General features: G+C 40.7%; 2 protein-coding genes and 1 long non-coding RNA gene across 5 annotated transcripts; all 3 read left to right on the forward strand.

Annotated features, from left to right (window-relative positions):
- Window positions 1-304: 304 nt before the first annotated feature.
- LOC129762173 (protein shifted) lies at window positions 305-13,048 on the forward strand. 2 transcript variants are annotated; one of them, XM_055760193.1, is made up of 7 exons: window positions 305-612; window positions 2,755-3,176; window positions 3,264-3,407; window positions 12,072-12,272; window positions 12,339-12,434; window positions 12,493-12,696; window positions 12,760-13,048. In XM_055760193.1, exons 2-7 carry the CDS (start codon window positions 2,765-2,767, stop codon window positions 12,801-12,803), a joined length of 1,101 nt encoding a protein of 366 aa, XP_055616168.1. In that variant the 5' UTR covers window positions 305-612; window positions 2,755-2,764; the 3' UTR covers window positions 12,804-13,048. The 2 variants fall into 2 exon arrangements, with proteins under 2 accessions (XP_055616168.1, XP_055616167.1); XM_055760192.1 differs by having other exon boundaries at window positions 306-612; window positions 3,264-3,446.
- A 4,720-nt stretch (window positions 13,049-17,768) lies between these two features.
- Window positions 17,769-19,155, forward strand: LOC129762176 (non-structural maintenance of chromosomes element 3 homolog). 2 transcript variants are annotated; one of them, XM_055760196.1, is made up of 3 exons: window positions 17,769-17,907; window positions 17,965-18,276; window positions 18,340-19,155. In XM_055760196.1, exons 2-3 carry the CDS (start codon window positions 18,004-18,006, stop codon window positions 18,835-18,837), a joined length of 771 nt encoding a protein of 256 aa, XP_055616171.1. In that variant the 5' UTR covers window positions 17,769-17,907; window positions 17,965-18,003; the 3' UTR covers window positions 18,838-19,155. The 2 variants fall into 2 exon arrangements, with proteins under 2 accessions (XP_055616171.1, XP_055616173.1); XM_055760198.1 differs by lacking the exon at window positions 17,769-17,907 and having other exon boundaries at window positions 17,914-18,276.
- A 1,867-nt stretch (window positions 19,156-21,022) lies between these two features.
- LOC129762185 (uncharacterized) lies at window positions 21,023-21,711 on the forward strand. Its single transcript, XR_008740571.1, has 4 exons — window positions 21,023-21,062; window positions 21,122-21,268; window positions 21,328-21,493; window positions 21,555-21,711. It is a non-coding gene; the product is annotated as an uncharacterized LOC129762185 (long non-coding RNA).
- The last annotated feature ends 2,860 nt before the right edge of the window (window positions 21,712-24,571 follow it).

The following is a 24,571-nucleotide window of genomic DNA, read 5'->3' on the forward strand; positions in this document are numbered from 1 at the left end:
TCCGATTAGTGGATGAACGATTAATTTCAAAAAACGGGGATCACTAAATGCAGATCACTTTGAAACGTGATCCTCGTCCTGTCGTGCACCACCCGGTGTGGAAAATGCGCTCCCAGAAAACATCTCTCTCTCTCTCTCTAGAGAGAGCAAGAGCGTGCTCACGGATCTAATTCTCTCTGTTTTTGTTCACCCAAACCCTCTGCGATCCATCCTGCGCAGGGAACAAATTTTCTTGTTTTTGTTTTTCGTCCATTTGCGGATCTTCTCCGCTCCCGATGCGACGATACGCTCGGTCGCATCGATCGCACCCGAGCGAGTCAGTCCAGCGCCTAACGTCATCGGGAATGGTCGAATTGTTCGGGACGTCGTGTGAATCGAAGACCTAATTTTCATCCAAATTGTTTTTCTTTTTTTTTTGGTCGGGGATTTTTGCCGCAGTAATTAAACATCCTGCGCGGTGTGTTGTGTTATGATATATGTCGTTTGGGAAAAAGTGCAACGTTTGATCGGTGGAAAGGCCAGAAGAAGATAAAACGCGATAGACGGACGAGATCCTGTCTGCTGTCTGCAGGCGGTTCAGCGGGTTCGGTGTTCCAGTGTCGAGAGTGTGTGGTGCGTATTTAGCTTGCTGTCACCCACCGCCCCCCCCCCTCGCAATTCGGACAGAGAGATGGAAGCTAGACATCTGGTTGTAGTTTAGCGCAAACGCGCCGCGTGTCGTGCGCGCTCTCCTATGAGGAGAATCTGCTTTCGTTTAAGGAAATAATTTATGGATGCGTTCTTCGTATATGTATTTCACTTTACTTTTTTTAATTTTTTTTTTGCTGTGCGGGAGCAAAAGTCTGTGCGAAATAAGGGTAAAAAAAAGGTTCGCCTTCACGTCTGGAAAAGACACCAACTCGGCGCAACGGCAGCCAAGTTGAGCAGTTCATCGTTTTGGATATGTGTGTTGCTGCGCGAAAGGAAACCGGGAAGAAGGAAGGCTTGACTCGAGTGGAGGATTGGACGAACCAGTAGCGGCCGAATGGGCCCCGTATCCGCAGAAAAGCTGGTAACGGAAGAGGGCAGGAGCACGGGGCGCAGGAGTGAAGACGTGAAGATGTGCAAAAAATAAAAACGAGCGAAATGAATAGGATCAGGACTGGACTCGAGGGGTTCGAATAGGAGATGATTAACAAGCGGTGCGATGCCGGTTCGGACCTGTAAGCTAGCAAAGTGGCGGAAAAGAGTCTGCGATTGAGAGGAGTCGTCGTCGTCGTCGGCTTCGTCGTGTTGTGCCTGCCTCGAATGCGTGAAAAAGTAAAACGATGTGCAAACAGCTGAACATAAATGGACCAGGCAAGCCGGCAGGGGGCGGACGAAACCGAATACGGCGGCGGTGGCGGCGAGAGTCGATGCGCACTGCGCGTGTTTACCGTTTCCAGTGGGGAAGAAGCGTTGTGCGCCTTCTTGCTGTAGATGCGTTTATTGCGTGTGTATCGAAATTTAGCTCGAAGCTGCAAAATGCTATTCGGCGGAACGTGTGCGAAACGCTCGACGCGCTGCTGCCGGTCCCCCTTGGTTCGGCTCTTGGAGCACACGTACGAAACGAGAGAAGCACCGACAATTAAACCCTTAAGTGGATTAACTTCAATTTTCGAGCCTTATGAACTCTCTCACGCTGCCTGCACTCGGAACACTTGCGCTGCGGACGGCGAACATTCGCTCGGCTGTGACAGCGCAATGCGGGATCGATCGTGGATCGCGGAGGAGTGTGGAGTGCCGAATGATGTCAGCTGAGGAGGAGGGCTGAACGAGGAGAGCGAGAAAAAGAAAACGATTCGATCTGACCAATATAATTAGTTAAATGATATTAAAAAGGAAGTGAATAATTAAGATTGATGATCGCATATCCCTGAGGCAGTCGCCAATTGGTGTGAGCCCCTCGACACACAGGACAGACACTCATAAACAGATATTCAGTTGTCAAATTAGGACATTCTAACTTTCTTGCACTGCCCACGCGGCTGCTGCAGAAAAGGCGTGTTGTTCATTAGGCTCCGCTGGTTTCGCCTACTCACATTTCCATATTAAGAACGGTTGGAACAGGCGAACATGATCGCGCAGTAGCAGAATGTTTTGCCTACGGTTCTTGATCGCGATTTTGCATCCGTTTTATTTTTTTTCCTTGCCTTAGTTCGTGTTACTCACTTGCCTCACCCCTCGTCGTTCGAAACACCGATATTCATTTATTGCTATTATTGGTTGTTTGCTTGCCTTCCCTTAACGAGAAGCCCATACACAATATTCTGTCCATTCATCTGTCCGTGTCGGCTCTCTCTCTCTATCTCGCCATCATCTCTGTTTACGCCTGGAGCAAATTAATAGTTGACCTGCTCGATCTCAGAAGCGTTGAACCATTGTGATTTACGGGCGTGAGATTGGCCTGACTGGGTAAAGCTATTCAATCGCAGCCAATTTATTCGAAATTGGCACGTTGGCGGGAACGAGTGTTAGCAATTTCTTCTAGTGATCCTTCTTCTCGTATCGTTATGATCAATCGTTCGATAAACGTTATGAATGGTCCATTATCAGGGCCCTCGCACTCGCACTGCATGAGTGATGACTTTGCCTTGCGGCCCAAGTTTCCCGCCGCTGATTGCAACAATGTGAACCGATCGCACACGATCGCTTCTTCCCGTTCCGTTTATCGTTATTGATTTTCGCCTCTTCCTATCTCTTCCTCTCCACCCGATCGCACTTTGCCGCCAGCAGATTCGCCACTATGGTTCCTCGCGACTTGCTCCGGAATGTGTTCAAAAACCTGCTCATACTGGCACTGACGATTGTGAGTCGCGTCTGGTCCCGCCAGGATCATTACTACAGCTATCAGGAACCCTACGACGATGACCTGTCGCTTTGGATCAACGAGCAGCAGGTGAAAATTTTCAGCGGCGTCGCCATGAAGATCTATGCGATCGACAACGGGCGTGTTTCGCCGCACATCCGCGATCCGATGTTCAGCCAGTATCTGCCGATCATCCCGTCCGAGGTGAGCTGTGTCAACTTCACCTGGAAGTCCGGCACCAAGAAGTACCACTACAATTTCGATCGGTTAATGTCCGAAGATGAATCCATCCTCAAACCGCCCACAATTTCGATCAAAACCAGCGGTAGAATTCCTAAAAATGCAAAGGGTAAGTCGTGAACTTGTACCGTATTTGTACCGAAGTATTCGTTGTTGCTAAGGATGTTCTTATTAATTTTTTTCCGGAAACACACAGAGTTCAGTGTGTCACTGCCCTGCTCCGGCAATGTGTCGGGCATCGCAGTGTTCAGCATTGGGCTCCTGATACAGAGCCGCAAAGGCAAACCGGTGCCCGGTACGCCACTCCGAATCAAGCTCCGTAAGGAATGTGCACATAGAGGTGTGTATGATAGAACTTCTTCTCTAGCATCTCCGCAAGGTAGTGTATGCCGTTTTTATTTTAATCTCACTCACTTTTCCTTCTATGCTCTCCGACTATCCCTTCCGACTGTCCTCTCTCAATCTATCCTGCGCGCGCTCTCTGCCTTCTGTCTGCCTCTCGCGTGGTAAATTTCTTCTCTTTTGGTTTTGCGCATCTCCCGGGTGGAAGATGAGCGCGGCCAGTAAGTTGGCACCGGGTTTCCATGTGGCCTGACAGCGATCTCGATACGGAGTTTGTTCTCTCCTGGGAGCGCGTTGTTACTCACATGTGCGCACGCGGTTTTTCGACTCCAGCGAGTTAAACACAATGCTGCATTCGATCAGTCGATCCACCTTGCAGTGGTCTGGTTCAATTCTGATTTTGGATTTGAACAGTTTGAATTCGAACGTTCAAAAATAATAAGTTTATATTGGTTGAAGAACGTCGTGCGTTCATAATGATAACGCATTTATAGCAAAGTAAAGCATCGATAATTTCGAAATGCGTTTATTTCGCCTTATCGGCAAACACACATTTAAATTTAATAGGAGCCTGAGTAGAAGTTTAATTTTTTTTGTCAGATCTGGCCTTTGTACCTATTAAGGTATATTCTCTGAGTTTGATATTTTGGCCACTTCATTCTATTCGATTAACTATTTACTATGTTTTCATTTTGTATGCAACGAAAACCTAAGAAATTATTACTCAATTTCTTGACGTAGGGTTTCGCTTTTCAGTAATGGTTCCTGTGATGTCGATGGTTTTCGGATTGTGACTCTAATAACGCGCATAAATCTGAAATTGAACTAGTCACTCATACGCCATCCTTTATTCTGCCTCGTTAGTTCTATACATTGACATTATATAACCCACTGTCAAAACCATGGCTCATTCTTCTAGCACGGTCCAATGTAAATAGTATATAATCATAGTACAGTGGGCCCATCGCACGATACCACATTCCCCCCCTTACTTATCGGTTGATTTCACTCTTTTAATATAATCTCGTAGATATGTTGGCGGCTTCTGAATGCGTCTATCACGGGCACTTTTCCTTAATTCATCCTGTTCAGGCATCGTTGTAGGAGTGATCGGAATAGCAGCTTCATTGGAATCCTCTCGCGTGGTTGCTGCCTCTTCAGTGAATTCGGTCGTGTTTCCGCAAAACAGCTTAAGGTGAGATACGTTCCGAAAATAGGTTTTCCCAGATATTTTTGAGCGTAATTCAGCTTCGGCTCCGTTTCGTCTGATTATAATATACTGTTCTGGGCTGAAGTTACTTGTAAGTTTATTCTCCTTAGTCATTCTCTTGGCGATAACAATATCTCCCTCTTTCAACGTGCATTCTTCGGCCTTTCTTCGCTCGTTACATGATTCTGCTCCTTGCACTTTTTTCGTCCAATCTCTATCTTTGGTCTCCTCATTTTTATCATTCCTCGCTTGATTCACAGTCGGCAGCTTGTCTTTAAGAATTCGACCAAACATTAAAACTGACGGAGCTACCCCTGTTGTGGAATGCGGTGTTGAATTATACATCAGAAGGAAGCTTCTCAAATCCCATTTCCAATCGGTTTGTTTTGATTCCTGACTTATCCGCAAGCGTTTGAGAATGGAGCTGTTCATCCGCTCGACTTCCCCATTTGCCTGGGGCCAGTAGGGGGTTGTTTTTTGATGTCTGATGCCGTATTCTTTACAGAATGCATTGAAGGACTCACTAACAAACTGGGGGCCATGATCTGTTCTTAGAGTTTCTGGAATCCCAAACCGACTAAAGGTCTCGTATAGGGCTTTAATGGTGAGGCCAGCTGTAGTCTGGGTCATTATAATTACTTCAGTAAACCTGCTAAAGTAATCAATGAGAACCAAAAGATGGTGTCCACTGGGGAGCGGACCAAGAAAGTCTGCCGCTATATTTGCCCATGCACGGTCAGGCATTTTCGTTCTTAACATCGGCTCTGGAGGAGACAAGGACGACACAAGTGTACACGATTGACAACTTCGTACATACTTCTCCACTTGAATATCCATTTTGGGCCACCAAACTTTCTGCCTCAACCGTCTTTTCATCAAACACATTCCCGGATGCCCTTCATGTGCACAATCCATAACTTGCTGCTGTAATTTTTCGGGAATTATTAATCTATCTCCCCTCAGCACAACGTTTCCTGATGAATATAATTCCGATTTGAATTGCTTAAACGGTTTGACTAGATCGGTCCAAACGCCTGATTCCAGAGCTTTCAGCAGCTCCTGTAATACAGTATCTTCAACCGTTGCTTCAGCAACATCAGTCAAACTCACAGCATTTGCCGCGGCGAATTCAGCAAGTTGGTGTATGTAGATTTCTGATGGCTCGTCAAAATGCACAGCTTGTGATATCGAAAGGCGGGACAAAGCATCTGCAATATTACTGATACCTGGTTCATGGAATATTTCATAATCATACGATTGTAACCGTAGCACCCATCTTTCGATTCTAGGACAGGGGCGAGAGCGAGGGTTAACCAAAAATTTTAATGCTTTGCAGTCGGTGATGAGCTGAAACCGTTGACCCAGTAAGTACAAACTAAACTTCTCTACCGCCCAAACTAACGCCAAAGCTTCTCGCTCCGTCTGAGAATATTTCCTTTCTAACTCCGTCAAAGACTTGCTGGCAAATGCTACAACTCTCGAAATTCCTGCACATTCCTGCAAAAGTACAGCTCCTAGTCCCTCCGGACTAGCATCGGCTATAAGCTTAGTCTTATCTCGTTTGTTGAAAAACCCAAGATGTTTAATATTAATTACTGCCTTTTTCACTGCTTCAAAAGCGGCTGTCTGTTCCTCTTTCCATTGGAACGATGTATCCGAGCGCAACAACTGTCTGAGTGGTTCGGTTTTAGCTGCAAGGTTTGGAATAAATCGTCCTACATAGGTGATAAGTCCCAAGTAGCTTCTCAGCTCCGAGATGTTTTTAGGTTCTCTAAAACTGCAAATAGCTGCCAAACGATCCTCGGTGGGTCTAATTCCACTTGAACTTAGAATATGACCCAAAAATTCAAGCTTTTCAACCCCATATACACACTTTTTTTCATTCAATAGTACCCCATATTCCACCAGACGCTGTTGCAGGGCTAGAAGTTGAACATCATGCTCTATTTTCGTTTCTCCATACACCACAATATCGTCCAGGTAAACAATAACCCCGTCTAATCCAGCTAACATGGATTCCAGTTTTCTGGAAGATTTCCGGGGCACAACTTATGCCAAACATAAGTCTTTTAAACCTAGAGTTCAATTTAATCAGTTAGTGATCAATAAATAAGATGAAATAATAAATCGACTTTGTCAACCAAATCATTCTTTATTTTTGCAAACTAAGAAAAATATGAAGTTTTGGAGATTAATTTTGCTCTCAGTTTGACAAAGTAGAAATAAAAAATTTCTCTAAAATGTGAATCTACCTGTAAAGTCCAGTTTTTGTAATGAAGGTCGTGATCGGGCGCGATTTCTCAGAGATTTCCAACTGGTGATATGCGTCTTTAATATCAATTTTCGAAAACATCTTTGCCCCGCTGACAGAACCAAGTAGCTCATCTACCATTGGAAGTGGATGTTTTTCACGCAGCACAGCTGCATTGGCACGCCGCATGTCGATACACAATCGAACATCTCCAGAATCTTTCATAACAGGAACTAGTGGAGAGACCCATTGCGATGGGCCGTGAACCTGCTCGATGATCCCTTGTTTCAACAAGGTATCCAACTTTTCTACTACTTTATCCTCAAGCGCGTAAAGAACTCGACGATATCCTTGTTGAACTGGTTGCACGGTTTTGTCTATGGGAATTCCAACTGTCAGTCCCTTGAATTTGGGAAATTCCGTTTCGGAACACTCTGCAATCGATGCAACATGAAACCCAACTTTCAAAACACCTAATTCCTTTGCCGTTTTGTCCCCCAACAAGCATTGTTGTCCGTTCTTAGCTACGTAGAATTTAGCTTCCACTTTCCTATTCCCGGCTTCCACCGTAGCGTAGAAACTACCAATCATTTCCATAGGCTGACATGATGCATATCCAGTGAATACCTTGTCTACTACCTTAGACATATTCCAAACCTGAACGGCGAAGTTTTTCATCTGAGTCCAGGCGTTTTCACTGATAATATTGGCGGCAGCCCCAGAATCGACAATCATCGGGACGTCTACACCACCGATTTTGAACAGGAAAATATTTTCTCCCATAGCATAGAAAACGTATCCTTCATCTTGGTCTCTATCTCCATCTTGCTTTACCATTCGGATTCTCTTCGGGGGACCAGTACCTCACTCTTCATTATTAACTCGTTTTAGACATTGTCTAGCAAAATGTCCAACGCCACCACATTTCAAACAAGTCGCTCGTTTGGCTGGGCATATTTCAGAGCCTTTTACATGTCCTCGCTTACCACATGAGAAACAGACTGCTTCTGAACCGCGCCCTGGCTCTCTTCTCAGTTTTCCATAATGAGTAGTTCCGCTAATAGCTCCGAAAGACTTAGTAGATTGCTGACGAACGAAACGATCTTCGGACCCAGAGGAGTATCTATCTATTGGCTTAGGTTGCCATCTCGGTTGCCACGTAATCACTTTGTTTACAGTTGATTCAGGTTTGGTTCCTTCAAAATCTTTCAACCGGTGAATACTCTCTTCTAGCAACGTTCCCACAGATTCGATTTCCTCCAACGACATATCCCGTTTTAACATTTTCTGCTTCAACTTTTCGGACGAGCATTTCTCAACGATTTGATCTAGGATCATTTCGTCCGGCTTTTCGTACTCACATCGTTTTACTTGGGTCCTTAGACGCAAAACGAAATCACCGAAACGTTCTGAGGATTTCTGTGCAATTTGGCGGAACAAATGACGTTCATAGGTTCGTCTGCGAAATGGTTCGAAATGACTATCCAGTTTTGCGATAGCCTTATCATAATACGGAGGGTTCTTGAGAACGTGTGGTACATTTCCAGCATCTGGTAGATTATCAAAAATATCACGAAGATCAGAGCCACCTAGATAAAGCAACTTCGAACGTCTGTCGTATTGTGAAACTATTCCTTCAGCTTCAAAATACGCTTCAAGATCTCTTTTCCATTTTGCCCATGCTACTGGCAACTGGGAAGATTCCATCGAAGTGAGGAACGGTTTGATTCTTGCATCGCTACTAGTCCTGTATTATCATGTATGAAAAATAAAGAAGAAAAATCAATAATCTTTCTTTTTTTTTTAACACTTCAATACCCTTCAAAAAAGGCCCATTATTCATAAGCTTGCCATAAAAAGATTTTTTTTTTTTTGTGTTCCAAAATAATTCTTCCAATCGAGATGAAAGCTTTTTCTCACATTTAATTTTGTAAATGTTAAGTCAGGGTCTCCTGTAGAATTGAATCATAACTCAATTCAATTCAGTCAGTTGATATGTTTACCAACTCAACTTATTTATTCGATACTTGACAAAATATTTCTATAAATATAGCGAACCCGCAAACCTATCAACTTTGATATACAGCCTATTCCCAATCTTAAGGTAACCCTGTCAAATCAACCGATAGCGATCCCGCTTTGCGCAAATCTCTAGGCAATCCTGCCATCATGTAAAGCAACTGGGCAATCCTGCCCTTCATCGTGCAGCAAAAATGATTTCTCAAATTTATTGGCAATCCTGCCAGCTGTATGCAGTGATCCCACCTCTTCTCCAGTATTCTGGCAATCCTGCCGTCTCAAACATAAGCGAACCCGCTGATACCTGTACTATTTATAGCATGACGAGCCCGCCAACTCTAGTGTTCCCGTTATATTTTCTCCTCTCCCTTCACTGTATTGTCTTGTTTGTGACGAGAACCTTGATTTTCTGTCCACAGCTGCATACCCAGCAAACATTAAATCGTATAATTTTGCACGTGCTAAGTCTTACAAGAAATCAGAATAAATCATAATCGCATATAATATCAATCAAAGTATGTATCGTGTATATTTGAAATCGCATAAAATGTAAAAACTCGATTTTATATATCATTATCAAATTAAGTCGCAATTCGGTATAATAAACATCAATTTTATGATGTACATTGTCATAAAATATATTTAGTCCGCTTCATATGCGTATATTACGCTGATGCAGTTTGTGTGTCGTATAAACGTATAATTAAAATCGATTCAGTACTGCAGTAAATCGTGTTGCATGCTGAAGAAAATCATGAAACAGTAAATCATATTGGATCCTAATAAAGAACATATTACATCATATTGAAATGTCAATGAAATGCTTCAACAATGACAAATGATTTACAAAAATGGACTTCTGAATATCAGCACTCGAAATTGCTGATGTTCGATGAAAGTAACAACGCCAAACATCCCTTCTTATGAAACATGCAGCAAAACGAAGTGAACTATGCCATTGAACGCCAATCTTAGATATATACCACATCGAATTTGGCACATTGCATCGGATCGCTTTGCAAGATTGCCAGATTGATTTATTATATTCATTATAATAGTATTCAGAATTTAGTTGGATATGATTGAGAAATCAAATTATATAGTGAAAATTGTAATAAAAATAATTTAAAATTGAGATAGTTTCATTGATATTCATTTTCATTATTCATTATTCCAGTTCAATGATATTATATATTTGGTTTCTATAATAGGGAAATCAAAGATGCTTTTCTTAAATAATAAAATCGGCAACCAGGAATGACTGATCCTACTGCATAGAATATATTAGGTTATATCATATCGAATGTATGAGTTTTAACCGCTGTTGAATTAAATTTCAGATAGCCGCGCGAGATAGCTGGTGGATGATAATCCAGACGACCGAAGTTCGAACCCACATCGGATCAGTTCTCACCAAGCATCAATCTGTGCCATTTTAAACATTCATATTCCACTCACAACACAAGTAAATTAAATTATTATTATTTCTACAAATATATACTCATATATAAAAATGGCGATTCGTGAGGCTATAATAAACATTTCACGAAAATATTTTGCGCCATTTGTTTTTTTTTCTATATCTGTAATAAATCGTATATGAGTATGGCAAAAGTCGTATTGGATGCGTTGACAATTCAAGAATATATTCATATTAGATCGCAATTCAATTTCAACATAATCGCTATTATAGCCGATCAAAGTTGCATATTTATCCAAACTAATTCGGTAAGCATTTGCCATGTATGTATATGGCCTCCACTTTTGCATGCATATGCCAGTTAGGTGCATTATATGCCAACCAAATAACCAAAATTTAGGGCATATGATATATATATACGCTTGTTATGCGATTTAATGTTTGCTGGGCATCTCATGCTAAATCAAGATCTTCCTGGCAAATTTATTTGCGAAAACGAACATAAATTTGCTGGGGACATCTCTGCTGGTAGTGACCTTATAGCATTTCAGGCCTAGAAAAAAGTGCACTAATATAACCTTGCAATATGATTGGCGATGTAATATCGAACGCCTCTATATTTTTCTTTAAAACAAATAATTCCACTATGGAATGAATGCAAGTGTTGTTCAAATGTGACAAACGATTAAGTTTCTGATATGTTTGTCAATTTACCTAACTCCGGAATCACAATCACGCCGGATCACATTCGAGTTGTGAATACAATACCCCTCTCGAACGATATAGCAAGCATGAAAAAACAGTAATGGATATCTTCCATCCGTCTCAGGACCCGTATCGAACACTGATCTTCGCATTGCCTATTCAGACTCCACTGGCCGCTCTCTCAACTCTCTTATGCTCTCTTAAATACGGTTCCATGCCTTCCTTTTTCGAGGCTGGATGCTCAATAATGAAAACGAGCCTGTGCATTTCAATTAACGATCGAATGGTGTCTCTAATCAATTATAGCCGGTTGTTTACAGCTTAAAAACCACTTGCTCAGCCCAGCGGGCGTTTCGGGAATTGTCCATCTCTTTCTCTATCTCTCAATCGCGGAATATTCCCGAATCACTGTGCGCAGTTAAAAGTGCAATTTATTGCGGCGTTAGCTGCCCTTGGCAGACAGCACGGCTTATTTTCTTTGGTATTTCTGCTTAAACATAATTGTTGAACGCTTAGCTTCCCTCAGAGAACATGAAAGTAGACTTTTTTTATTTGCTTGACAAACCTTGAAAAACAGAGAACATGAAAGTAGACTTTTTTTATTTGCTTGACAAACCTTGAAAAACCAGACAACACCACCAGCATTTCCAAACTACAAAATTTTCGTTTCGTTCTGTTCTGATGCAACCCAATAAGACCTTTTCGGCCAGATGCTTAACATTGGTGAAGAAATGCTGCTCCAACTCCCCAACTCTCAAGGCAATCCTCCACAAAGCGCATGGTAACTGGTAACTAGAATACTACTGATGTTTGTCGACTAAAACCACACAAACACAACCAAAAAAAATCACAAAACCAAAGGGTAGAAACTTATTCTCATGAATCGAAAATCCCCCCAATCTTCACCACCTTCAACGGACCACACGACACCACGCTGCCGTGGGTTCCGATCACCTGTTACCTGTATTTCCGACTTATCACACAAACACACACACACACACACACACATTCAAAAACTATACGAAAAAACACACATAAACTCGAACACGAATTGAAGGCCCCGACCCGGAGTGTGACAAAAAGTGCGCCAACAAGGGCGTTTGCAACGAGGACAAGATTTGCGTCTGTCCCGAGGGTTATATGGGTCAGTACTGCCAGACGGCACTGTGCTATCCGCAGTGCATGAACGGAGGCAACTGCACGGCCCCCGGGAACTGCTCCTGCCCGACCGGGTACCAGGGTCGTCATTGCGAGGGTGGTAAGTGTGGTCGGCTTCCCTGGTGGGCAGCATTTGATGTTCAGAGTATTTTGTTGCTATTTGTAGGGATCTGCGCGGAGAAATGTCTCAACGGAGGAAAATGCGTCCAGAAGGATAAATGTGAATGCACCAAGGGTTATTACGGTCTACGCTGCGAATTTTGTAGGTACATGGGTGGGTGGTTTTGCGGGGGGTGCTGATTCTGTTTAACTCGTTTTAGCAAAATGTGTTATTCCTTGCCTGCACGATGGGAAATGCAAAGGTGTGAACAAGTGCCGCTGCAAGCCGGGACTGAGCGGGGACCACTGCCAGATAGGACGACGTCAGCGATCTACCTGCAAGAAACCCTGCAAGCATGGGACCTGCATGGCCGATCACACCTGCAACTGTTACAATGGATGGTTTGGCAAGTTCTGTAACCGGCGTATGTTGGCAATTGAATTCAAAGAGGAAAAAAGGATTAGAATGGGGTGTTTTCTATTTCTAGGGGAGAAGAAAAAACGCAACGGTTCGAAGCTACCAAAGAGATAACGCGCCCTTGATGGATCGAATGACTGAAGTTGCGCTTGTTTTTAATTTCGAGGGGAGACCACGCGCTGATAGCAGCTCGTGAAGTTTGCTTGCGCAAGATGCTCTGCCGCTTTTGTAGTTTTGATTCATAATCGATCTGTTTCTTTCTCGCCTCCCTCGCGGGAGAATAAAGCTACATATGTGTATTTTGTTGTGATAAATAAACGAAAATTTATAGTCTCTCAGTATTAACCAAAATGATTATACCCGTTCCGCTATTTTAATCGCCGCCCGACAGCCAAATTTAATCACATCGGATAGGCGTCGTGCACAAATTACGTAACGCTAAAAATGCGATTTTTGGAACACCTCACCTCCCCCCCCCCACCCCCTTTATAACAGAAAGTAACGCAAGACAAACCCCCCTCCCCTTGTGTTACGTAACGCTGTTCTTTACACAAAGTCAAAGTCGTTCGTTCAACATAAAAAATAGATATCTGCCCAGGTCGGAATCAAATGTTCTTACGGAAGTTCCTTATATGCAAGTTATGACATTGGAAGATAACGCTGACATCAGCTGGGATTGGTGCTTTCAACCCATCTGGCGTTAATCTGAGAGGAACATGGACTGGTATAGATTGATGTTGATTTACACTATTCCTTGTGTCAATGCAACAGTTCCTGTCGTTACAGTAACAGTAACAGTAACAGTAACTTGCAAAAGGCCCTGGGATGTCCTTACGTGAAGAGCAAGCCACTTAGTCCCATACTAACTCCGCTTCATCGATTTTGGAGTTTGCGCATTGGATCAAGATTCAATTGATGAAAATGATAAATCGAAAATATCTATGACCTTTTCTTTCCCGTATGGTCCTCCATCCAAATTATTTATGATTACTGGCTTGATTATTCCTTGAAGGCAGAATTCAGGCAGCTCGCTCACCCTTTTAAAATCGAGCCCATGAGAAAATGCGTTCGAAGAACAGTGCCTTCCTGAACGAACTGCAACGTACATTGAACCACAGTATAAAACTGCTTCAATATGACCAAGGTGTCCCAGCATCTTGCGATAACAGACGGAATAAGCTTTTGTTTAGCAGCCGTGACAAAATCAAGATCTGTGTTTTTCGTCTGAGAAAATATTTTCATCTCAGTGTTTTCTCAAAAAAAAAAATCTGTATTGGTTTATAAGTTATCCCCGTAATGCCAGGAAACATGTACATGGTAGTAAACATACATTGCTTTAGTGAGGTCCAAAGAAAACAATTTTTCATCCGAAAAAAATATGTTGTGAGCAGCGTGCGTCTTCAGCAGCAATCGAGGTCTGGCAACCCTGTCGGCAATTTTGACGTAGAACTACGTCCTTCTGTACTGTAAGCTACGAAAATGTAATTTAATGTTTTAACCCACAATTGAGTATACATCAACAAAATAAACCCTGCGTTGCATGCATTTTGTTCGTAAATGACAATACCGCTTTATTTTACAAGCGTTCTCGTTATACTTATCCATATCCATCAGTTTAGCTGCAAGGATTGTGGTTGAACTTTTTCAATCAAATCAGCTACTGGCAACATATCGGATAGCTTTACGCTCGCTGGATATGAATAAGTAGAGGTATATAATCTCAATCACTGAACCAAGGGTTGTGATCGAGAAACTTTAATCAGAACAACCACTGCCACCAATTCACGTAGCTTATGGCCGCTGGATATGACTGGAATTCACTGAACCACGCATTCTAATTGAACCCCTAACGGCAAGTCAGGTGCCCAATCAGCTTTTAGCAGCCCATAGGAAGCATGAGGTCTGCTGGACAAGAAACAATGGAGGCACATCCTCTGAACAAAGGATTGTAGTGAAACCGTGGTGATTGAATTCCTATGGGCAGGTCTGTTGTCTACCCAGCCTTCAGCAGGACCTCATGTAGCCTTAGAACGATTAGAAAGAAGAAGTTTCGAACCGCAAATCCAGAACAAACAGTCGAACACAGATCTACTGCTTAGTTTGACCAGAAATGCTGTCGTCTGTCTCCATGGTCCAGTAATATCTCCAGTATAATCATAGGTATCTGCTGTATTGAACGCAATGTACCTGCACTGTAAAGGATGTGTACAGTAACCACTGAAGGTCGACGGCTTGCCTCCCTTTGTCGAGTAACTGCTGCAGCTGGTATTAAGTGGATTGCATGTGGGCCTTTCTTGAAAACGGTCTGCTGGGACCTGGCATCTTCTGGGACCTAATCGGTGTCCAAAAGGGAATACTGTGGGTCAGATCCACCAGTGGATTCGAGAAGGCCCTTATTGATGATAATAATAATCAGGGGAACAAGGGAAACCTCCACGGATTTTAATACGATGTGAACACTGTGAAGGTTGGAGGAATACTGAATAATTTTATTCAGAGTATTGTAATATATGTATACAAAGGAAGTATAAATCGCACATTGTGACCTGACAAAGCTTGACAGAAGAGATATTGAAACAGTGTTTCACTCTATTGTTTCTTAAGCTGATGACAGGTTGCTGTTGGTAATGGCCCCTTTCGGGCTGGTTACGCGCATTTGAGGACTGGAGCGTACAGGATGTTCGTGCATTTTATTTCATTTCACAATTATATAATTGTGCAAGCAAACAGTTGATAATATTTTTCGGTAGATACTTGCGAGCAACAATTGGTTTCCTATGATTTCTCCATCTAGAAGCAAGAATTCCAAAAGCATTTTCAACTACGTTTCGGGCTCTGGACAAACGATAATCAAAAATAATCTTGTCTGCAGCAAGTATTTTCCTCCATAAGGTCTCATTAGACTACGTCTTAATCAAAATGCTGCATCGTCAAACATAGCATATGGAAGCGCTTATCTGTATCTAGCAACACAGAGGAAGATGGAATATTAAGTGGTTCTTCTCTTAAAGCTTTTCCTAAAAGAGATGAAAAGAACACTCCTGCATCATTGTGTCTACCAGCTGCTCCTTTATCCACTATCAAAAATTTATAATCGCCAGAAACCGAAGTCAAAAACACAATGCTGTGACGTTTTTTGTATTTTTAATTTTGTATTTCTTGTTACATCCATCTAAATCAGTGGTGTTCAACCTTTTTTCGAAGGGGCCACAAACACATGTTATTCATGGTGTCGCGAGCCGCAAAACAAAACTAAATGTACTACGAAATTATAACCAGCGAGGAACAAATATTATTAAAATTCAAGAATGAAACACTTTAGTACAAACATTTGGTAGCACTGACAAGAGCCAATGAATGAATGCTTCAACTGAGTGATGAACGCGGACTTTCACCAATTTTATAAATTTTTGTGTATGAGTTCCAAACATCATACACACCAGATAGGCCAACCAGAAAAGCCGCCGGGCCTGATGCGGCCCGCAGTTTAAGTCCTACTGATCTAGATTGGGCATCGTGCACAAATTACGTAACGTGATAGGGATGGATGGGGGGGGGGTTTGGCTGGTAGGTCCCCCGAGGTTTCGTTACTTTATGTGTATTAGAGATAGGAAATTGTGTTACGTAGGGGGTCAAAAATCCGGATTTTTAGCGTTACGTAATTTGTGCACGACGCCTTGTCTTGCTGATCTAAATTGTCTTGTTCCATCTTTCCGATTTGGGCAGATACTACTGTCAAAGCAACGCGAATTCGTATATTTTCGCAGCAAAAGCTTGGGAAGTTCTACATTTTTACATTCTGGTAGGTATGTGTAACTGTTGGCAATAAGTATTTACAAACAAAAAGTACATTCCACTAATGTTTGCATTTCCAAAGGTATTTGGTAGTTTTCTTCCGACGATTTTTCAAAGTGCAAAATTTCAATTCTCGCATAACTTTTGAAAAGGTCCAATGTAACATTTTCTACAACTCGAGAAAAACGAAGTTGAAGACCCAAACATTATTCCGCGAATTGTCTTAAAAGCTTCCGATATTTATCGCTACTTTCACCACTAGCAGTCAAGGATAACTCTGAAAAACCAATCGTAACTGTTGTTCCGTGATTTGAGATTAAAGTTGAAGACTAGGAGCGAAAAATGTTACATTGGACGTTTTGTCTGCCCGCATTTGCACATTGGACATATTACGTTGCACGACAAAAAATTTAAACTAACTTCTAAGCAACAATCCAAATAACAGCATTTCATTCTAAAGGCGAATTATTATTGTTATCACTCGTCGAAATGCATTGAAATCGGTAAGAACAGCTGTAAGAAACAAAAACTCAAAACGACCGAAGTACGACTTCGTATTGTTTTGACTGCATTGTTACTTCGGACGTTTCGGGCGTCGGAGGAAAGAGGCGTCCGATATAACAGTCGGGCGCTTCAAATCCGATTCTGTACATTGGATATTTTTTGTATCAGCGATAAAAAGATGAAGAAGATAGATACGTGAATAATTGTTTTTGTAATGCATTCAATGATTGAAAACTAATTGGCGATCTAACGCAAAACGTAAACGATCGGTGAGACATCTGGATTTTGTTTTTGAACTAAGAAAATGAAGCTAATGTAACCTAAAATTAAAAAACAAACCACGTATATTTTACTTCCGAGCTTTCCAAGGTAGTTCTCACATGCAGGAATCGTACATTTTTCTACTTGTGTTTGATTGTGCTCTCGAATGTCCTTCTTTAATTCAACCAATGTCAACATTTTTATTGTTTTCACTACTGAAAGAGGTAAATAAATAACATGTTATATATAAAATTACGCAGAATTAAATTTCTTACAAACTCATCGCAATCAAATAATCTTTTATGATTATAACATTGTAATTTATGGAATGAACTACAAACCTTCCATAAGCTCACATAGCAAAATTTAAAACCATCATCACTTTCACCGCAGCGCCGCCTAGGTGTAGATTTGTACGTTAGATCGCCAATAGCGTGCATCCATTAACTCGATTTGTTACATAGGACCTTTTCAAAAGTTACGCGAGAATTCATTGATGAAAATAACATCCTCATCAAAAATAACTCTATGCTTGCAAGAAGGGATGTGAGCTGTGTCGTACCAACAGAAATGAACACCAGCGTCAGGCAAACGGCAAACGATAGTAACAAAACGGCGCGAAAACAAACATAGGATTGTTGTAGAAATTAAGAGACTTGTAAGCATTGTGGATTGTTTCGAATGATTACAAATTATAATTTGAAAACTTTGCTAGATAATATACACATTCACTTCCCCCTGAAACACAACCAATATGCCTCGCCGCAATGTATCGATGTCACAACCGTCGTCTTCGCGTCCGACTCGTTCCTCATTGCAACCACCAGCCAGAGCTACTCAACCGGACTTCCCGGCGGCCGTCGACCCAGATGTGGATCAATTGGTTGTGGGTATGGTGAAAGCCATTTTGAACCTTTCGGTGAACAAGCATCCCATCAAGAAGGCCGATCTGGTTCAGAGTGGCCTCGGAGGGAACGGTCGTATGTTCGCTAAAGTTATCGGGCAAGCAATCAGCGAGTTGAGCGATGTAAGATGTCTCCAGGTTGAGGGTACTGTTCCTTCACAATTATCCTTTCTCGTTTATGCGCAGGTTTACGGGTACAAGCTAGTGGAAATTGAGCGGAACAAAACTTTTATTGTTGTATCAAACATTGCATCAGGTTCAATGTGGGATTTGAGCGAGGATTTCCGCCGCAAGTACACACTGCTCTATCTGGTACTGGGGTACATATTCATGAAGAACGGAAGCATTCCGGAGCAAGGGTTGTGGGATTTTTTGACTAAACTGAACATCCACGAAGGAGAAGAACATCAGTACTTCGGGAACGTGCGCAAGCTGATCACGGAAACATTTCTGAAGCAAGCTTACCTCGTTCGATCCAAACAGATTGTTGAGGGGATGAACGAGGATCGATATTTCTACAGCTGGGGCGTGCGCTCTGATCACGAGCTGAGCAAGAAGGATATTCTGGAATCGTTCTGCAAGCTGATGGGGAAGCCTTCGGTTTGCTACATCACCCAGCATACGGCTGCTTACGGTGCGGACAACGATGTGGAAGATGATTCGATGGAGGCTACCCAGGAGTGATTTTGTTGAGCGTTGTTTTTGAATTTGAGGTGTGAATATAATTATCGAAGTAAAGTCTAGTCATAAGTCTACTGATATAGTTTAATTCTCTTCATTTTGGATTGTGCAAAACAGCGTTGTCACACAAAAAACTAAAACCTGCTGCTTTGTTTAGGTCGGAGCTATTGGTATATCTCAGCAAATAAATTCATACAGTATTTCCAGAGAAGTGAACCTGCTTCTGATCGTCGACTTTAAAAAAAAATTACTAGAGGCGACGAATGTTAAGTATTATTAAGGTAGAATTAACACCAAAAAATAGATAAAAACGATAAAGTAAGGCAGGTGTTATTTTGATTTTCAAAAAGAAAAAAACTCTAGCACACCTTAGCTGAAGAACTGATAGAACTTGGATTTAGAAAATCAAAATAGATTAATTTTTGATTTTTGAACACAAATAGCGAAATTCGAATTTTCCACTGTTATTAATTGAGGGGCTCAGAATACAAGGGGTGTAAGTGGCTTGTTCGTTTTCTCTTCATCAACTTTTTATTTAGTTAATAACTCAACTGCAAAAACTTTCCAATTTAAGTTTGCTATAGAATCCGATACATGAGGTTCTGACCTATTCTCCAGTTGGTAAATACAGCTGGGAATGTATTTGGAGCTAAGTTATGACCCAAAGAGTGATTCGATGTAGAGAAATCGATCAAATCACTTACACCCCTTTCATTCTAAGCCCCTCAATTAAAGTTCACGGAAGTATAAAGAGCTATAAAATAACATAAAAACGTATTAATCGATTGTGGTTTCATTGAAGTAAGAATCAGAACATAGCATAACTGCATGCTCGAAACAAACATATTTTTTACATTTCATGCAGCTGTTGCGTGTTTTTCGGGTCTTTTACCGAAGAGAAGAATGAACGACCTTCTAGATCATTACCAGATGATAAAAGTTCTGGAATATAAAATTTGCATATTTCTAATATTCTTTGTGTCTGTTTTCTTGGTAAACTAAGAATTAATGCATCTTTTTAGATGGGGCATAAAAAGATGATATAAAAGGATTTCTAGGATCTTCCTTTTCTTTTCTTGTCGATATTGTCCATTATAAAAAAATATCCCCGAATCTGTAACTTTTAAATGAGGGGCTTAGAATGCTAGGGGTGTAAGTGACTTGATCGATTTCTCTCCATCGACTTTCTCTTTTGATCATAACTTAACTGCAAACGCATTCCCAGCTTATTTCACAATGTGAACGATAGGTCAGAACCTCAATTATCGGATTCTATCGCAACACCAAATTGAAACGTTTTTGTGTGCTGAGTTATTCACGAAAGAAAAAGTTGATGAAGAGAAATCGTTCAAGTCACTTACACACCTTGCATTCTAAGCCCCTCAAATATTACCATAAGCTACCGATTAGTTTATAGTTTACTGTGAAAACAAGTGAAATTCTTTCACAAGTGTGTATATGCGTTATATTTAGCGAATAACTATACGAAAGTCGAACATTTATATTTTGCTTTAGAACGTATGAATCTAACGAAGAATATATCGACGAATAGTTAATATATGGATCCGTTCAATTCAGTTACAAAAGGGACAAATAAGAATAGTCCGGTAATGGTCTTATGCATTCATATTCAATAAATATTCCACTCCACTAACATTAATTGAGGGCCTTAGAATGCAAGGGGTGTAAGTGACTTGATCGATTTCTCTTCATCAACTATTTCTTTAGTTAATAACTCAACTGCAAAAAAGTTCCAATTTCAGTTCGCTATAGAATCCGATAGATGAAGTTCTGACCTATCTTCCACATTGTCAAATACAACTGGGAATGTATTTGCAGCTATGTTAGGACCAAAAAAGAGAGTCGATGTAGAGAAATCGATCAAATCACTTACACCCCTTTCATTCTAAGCCCCTCATATTATTGGAAGAGAATGTAGATGAAGAGATTCGATCAAAGAAGATAGACACTTCCCAGTTTCATATATTTTCGAGCGGTTATGGAACCGATGTGGACCGAATGTCACAAAGTACTATAAAAGTACTGGATTAAAGCTCCTCTCTCACCCCCGCATGAAGGACTGTCTATAGTTTGAACTATAAAAGTACGCGATAACTGGTGCTGAGCGAAATGGCATCACTGCAGCGATTGCCTTCCCTCTCTCGCATTGAACTGTCATTCAGATAAACAAAAACGAGAAAAGTGAATGGATTAAACAATTTGCTTGAGTAAGTATGTTTTTCTTTAATTAATGTTTAATTTTGATGTCTTTTTCTTTGAATTGCAGCTAACAGAAATTCGAGGAATAAAATAATGGGTTGATTTTAAGGATAATAGTACCATGTACTATTCCTACGCAATAGTCCGGAATAAGTTCCAGTTGTGTTTCCTTGTGCGTAGAACCCGCGATTAAGTGTGTGTCAATAGCAACTTGGTATGTATATCTATTGAATATGTGCAATAAATTATTAAATGAAATGCATTTCATTTCAGAGTACGCCCCAGTTGTGGAAAAGCTTCTGTTGCTTTGGCTCCAATTACCGAACCTCAAATTTGCCGGAGTAAAACCCGTATCTGTATTCAACGATTGTATTAAACACACTCTTCGCTAATGCTATCAACATCCAGGATATGAACAGGAATAAATAGGAATGTTCAGGTAAAACTCACTTGCACAATTTATAATAATCAATACATTTATGTCTACATTTACTTTTTAGTGAAAATTTGATTCATCCACACCGGTGAACCAAAATGTTCTCTCTGAACGGTGTAGCATATAATTTGTTCAAAAGAAAATTTGGTTCGCTCATTATATAGTGCTTTTATCTATTATAACTGTAGTACAGCCATGTATTAGTATTGATGTAAATAAACCAGCATTGTAAATAAATTAAATAATTTCCATCGCCGGTTTTTGAAATGTTTGTTTCAACTTTCATGAAAAAAAATACCACCATAATGATGGTTGAGCAGTTTTTCAATGGGTGACGCGGTGCCAGATTGGCACAGGTTTGGCTCGAAATTGGTTGTCGAATACGAAGGGTAGGTCGACAAAATCGTTGCAAAATGGCACGATATCGGTACCGTTGTCGACACCATTTGTTGGGACCAATCTGGCACAACAATGTAGAGTGGGTTATGACATGTTGCTCTAGAATAGACGGAGAGGAGCGGTTCCTTGGGTTTTTGTCTGGGCTTTTGTTTAGATTTTGGTTGTACAGTAATTTACATCTAATTCGACATTTAGCTAATTGGACAGACCTGTGATGCAACACGTTTAATTGGACATTTTTACCTCTAATTAGACATTTTTGTAAACATTGAGTTCGGGGCCCAATATATGCCCCACTTTGAAAGTCGCCACCAGTCGCGAATGTCCAATTACAGGTCAAAATCGCTTCCAATGCAACACTAAGTGGTTCCTTGGCATGACGCATTATATGTAACATACTGTACTTTTTATGCCAACTAGCTCTTAGTTCCAAACTTCGGAGTGAAAATCATTCGCGACTAGCTGATAGAAATAGTTTATTGTCGTAACTCACTTCTTTTAAACTTTCCGAAAACCGACCACTCGAACCAACAATAATCCACAGAATGAATTGAGTTTGTTGTTCATGTATCTAACGTAGAAGATACGCTCTAGTTTATAACTCGCATTTTACCATTAGCTCTCTCATTACATTCTACAGTAATTCTCCTTTCTATCGTGGAGAGGGGATACCGAAGCTTGTCAGCAGTTGAGCCAGAGCTATGAAACAGATAGTTCGATCCAACGAAATTCCAACGAATTCCAAACATTCGAATGTCGTTTATATCCTTCAAAATGTATCATTAATACTATCTCCCATATTACTCCCCTTCTCTATCCTTCTAAATAAATCATATGGAATATTGTGTCATTAAATTTTCAAGGCGTTATCATAATCAATTGATCAATATTCGCTTTCTAAAATCTGCTAAGAATGAAATCTTTTCTCAGAATATGTACCAATTATACTCTAAGAAACAAGCTGCTAGTAACTACTAAGCACTAAATTCGTCCACAAATTGTAACAACTATCTGAGCCCTAACGCCCATAAACCAAATCGCTATTGTTTTTGCAACAACCATCTTGACCCACGAAGATGGTTCGCTTCAATCAAAACTGCTCAATCTCAAAAATCCTCGCATTCCAAACAAAAACAATCGTCTCACATAAACAGAAATAAATATATTCCGAAGTAGTTTAATACACGTTCTGATCACGGACCGATTTTTATTCTTTTATTCTAGTTCATTCCTTTCTAGCTTCCGACACTTATTTGATGTATTCATCATGTACATATCTTCCATGTATCGTAACTTGACTTAGTTCACTATAATTTGCTTTTTTTACAGCTGTCATCTCTATTATAACCGATTGTCTCACAAATGCCATCCCAGTATTCGTAATAATAATAATAATAATCTTTCCAGTATCCAACATTGTCATACTGATTTTCGAAATCATATATTCTCGATAATTTTCCATACGTATCGTTACGCCACGGAACTTGCTAAAATTGTATACTTCAGAGCCAAATTCTACTAATATTCAACAAATAACCAATTTGTTCGATGAGTTAAAAAAAATATAGCTTTGAGAAAAAAACAAATCTTCAGTTTGTCACTTTTCCCAGTAAAAGCATACTTCAAAACATTTTGATTTTTTTCCCTTTTTTTTAATTCCAACGACAAAAATCGTACCAAAAATTCTAAATTTTTTTAAGAAAACAAATCATGTAACTAACGTTATTGTATATCGATTTTAGATTTCCTAGCATTGAAATCAAATTATTCCGTAGCTGTGTTACTTTCGTAACCTGTTTATCCCATGAATGGCCAACAATCATTTTTTCCTATGCATTGCCGATAATTGTTACCTTATTTGACGAAATCACAAAATCACCCACGATTTTTCTATTGTCCCACGAACCTACATGGTCGACAGTCAGTTTTTCTTTGCATGGCCGATAAGCGTTACCTTATCCCACGCCTTTCATGACCGACGAAGAACCTTCGTCCCACGATTTTTCTTTTGTCCCACGAATATACATGGCCGACAATCAGTTTTTCTTTGCATGGCCGATAAATTAAGCTTATACCACGTCTGTCATGGCCGACGTAATTACTTTCGTCCCACGTATCCTTTTTCTTGTCCCAGACATGGCCGACAATCAGTTTTTACTTGCATGGCCGATAAGCGTTACCTTATCCCATGTCTTTCATGGCCGACGAAATCTAATTCGTCCCGATAAGTTCTAGCTTATCCCATGTCCGTCATGGCCGACGAAATCACCTTCGTCCCACGAATATACATCGATAAAACTATTACACTATATTTGTCCCACGCATATATATGGCCGTCACAATTAGACATTTATCTCACGATTCTAGATGGCCGAAAATTGCACATCCACTTATTTTGTACCACACATTTCTTTTAACGTTTTATTCCTTGCAAAATATACCAACAATCAATATGAGCCAGAGCTATGAAACAGATAGTTCGATTCAACGAAATTCCAACGAATTCCAAACATTGGAATGTCGTTTATATCCTTCAAAATGTATCATTAATACTATCTCCCACATCTATATATTATTATTGTTGAATTAGGGTCGGACTACGGGGTTCAAGCATTTAAATTCAATGATTTTTATTGAATTTTTCAAAATTTAGGACTGATTCTAGGCATGCTGATTCAAAAG

Source organism: Toxorhynchites rutilus, chromosome 1 (genome assembly GCF_029784135.1).
Source record: "Toxorhynchites rutilus septentrionalis strain SRP chromosome 1, ASM2978413v1, whole genome shotgun sequence".
NCBI classification, from domain to species: Eukaryota; Metazoa; Arthropoda; class Insecta; order Diptera; family Culicidae; genus Toxorhynchites; species Toxorhynchites rutilus.

Coding starts and splice junctions, on each gene's coding strand:
- LOC129762173 (XM_055760192.1), top strand. CDS start 2,765: ATGGTTCCTCGCGACTTGCTCCGGAATGTGTTCAAAAACCTGCTCATA. Junction 12,273..12,338: donor GGGTCGTCATTGCGAGGGTG/GTAAGTGTGGTC, acceptor TGCTATTTGTAG/GGATCTGCGCGGAGAAATGT. Junction 12,697..12,759: donor TGGCAAGTTCTGTAACCGGC/GTATGTTGGCAA, acceptor TTCTATTTCTAG/GGGAGAAGAAAAAACGCAAC.
- LOC129762176 (XM_055760196.1), top strand. CDS start 18,004: ATGCCTCGCCGCAATGTATCGATGTCACAACCGTCGTCTTCGCGTCCG. Junction 18,277..18,339: donor CAATCAGCGAGTTGAGCGAT/GTAAGATGTCTC, acceptor GTTTATGCGCAG/GTTTACGGGTACAAGCTAGT.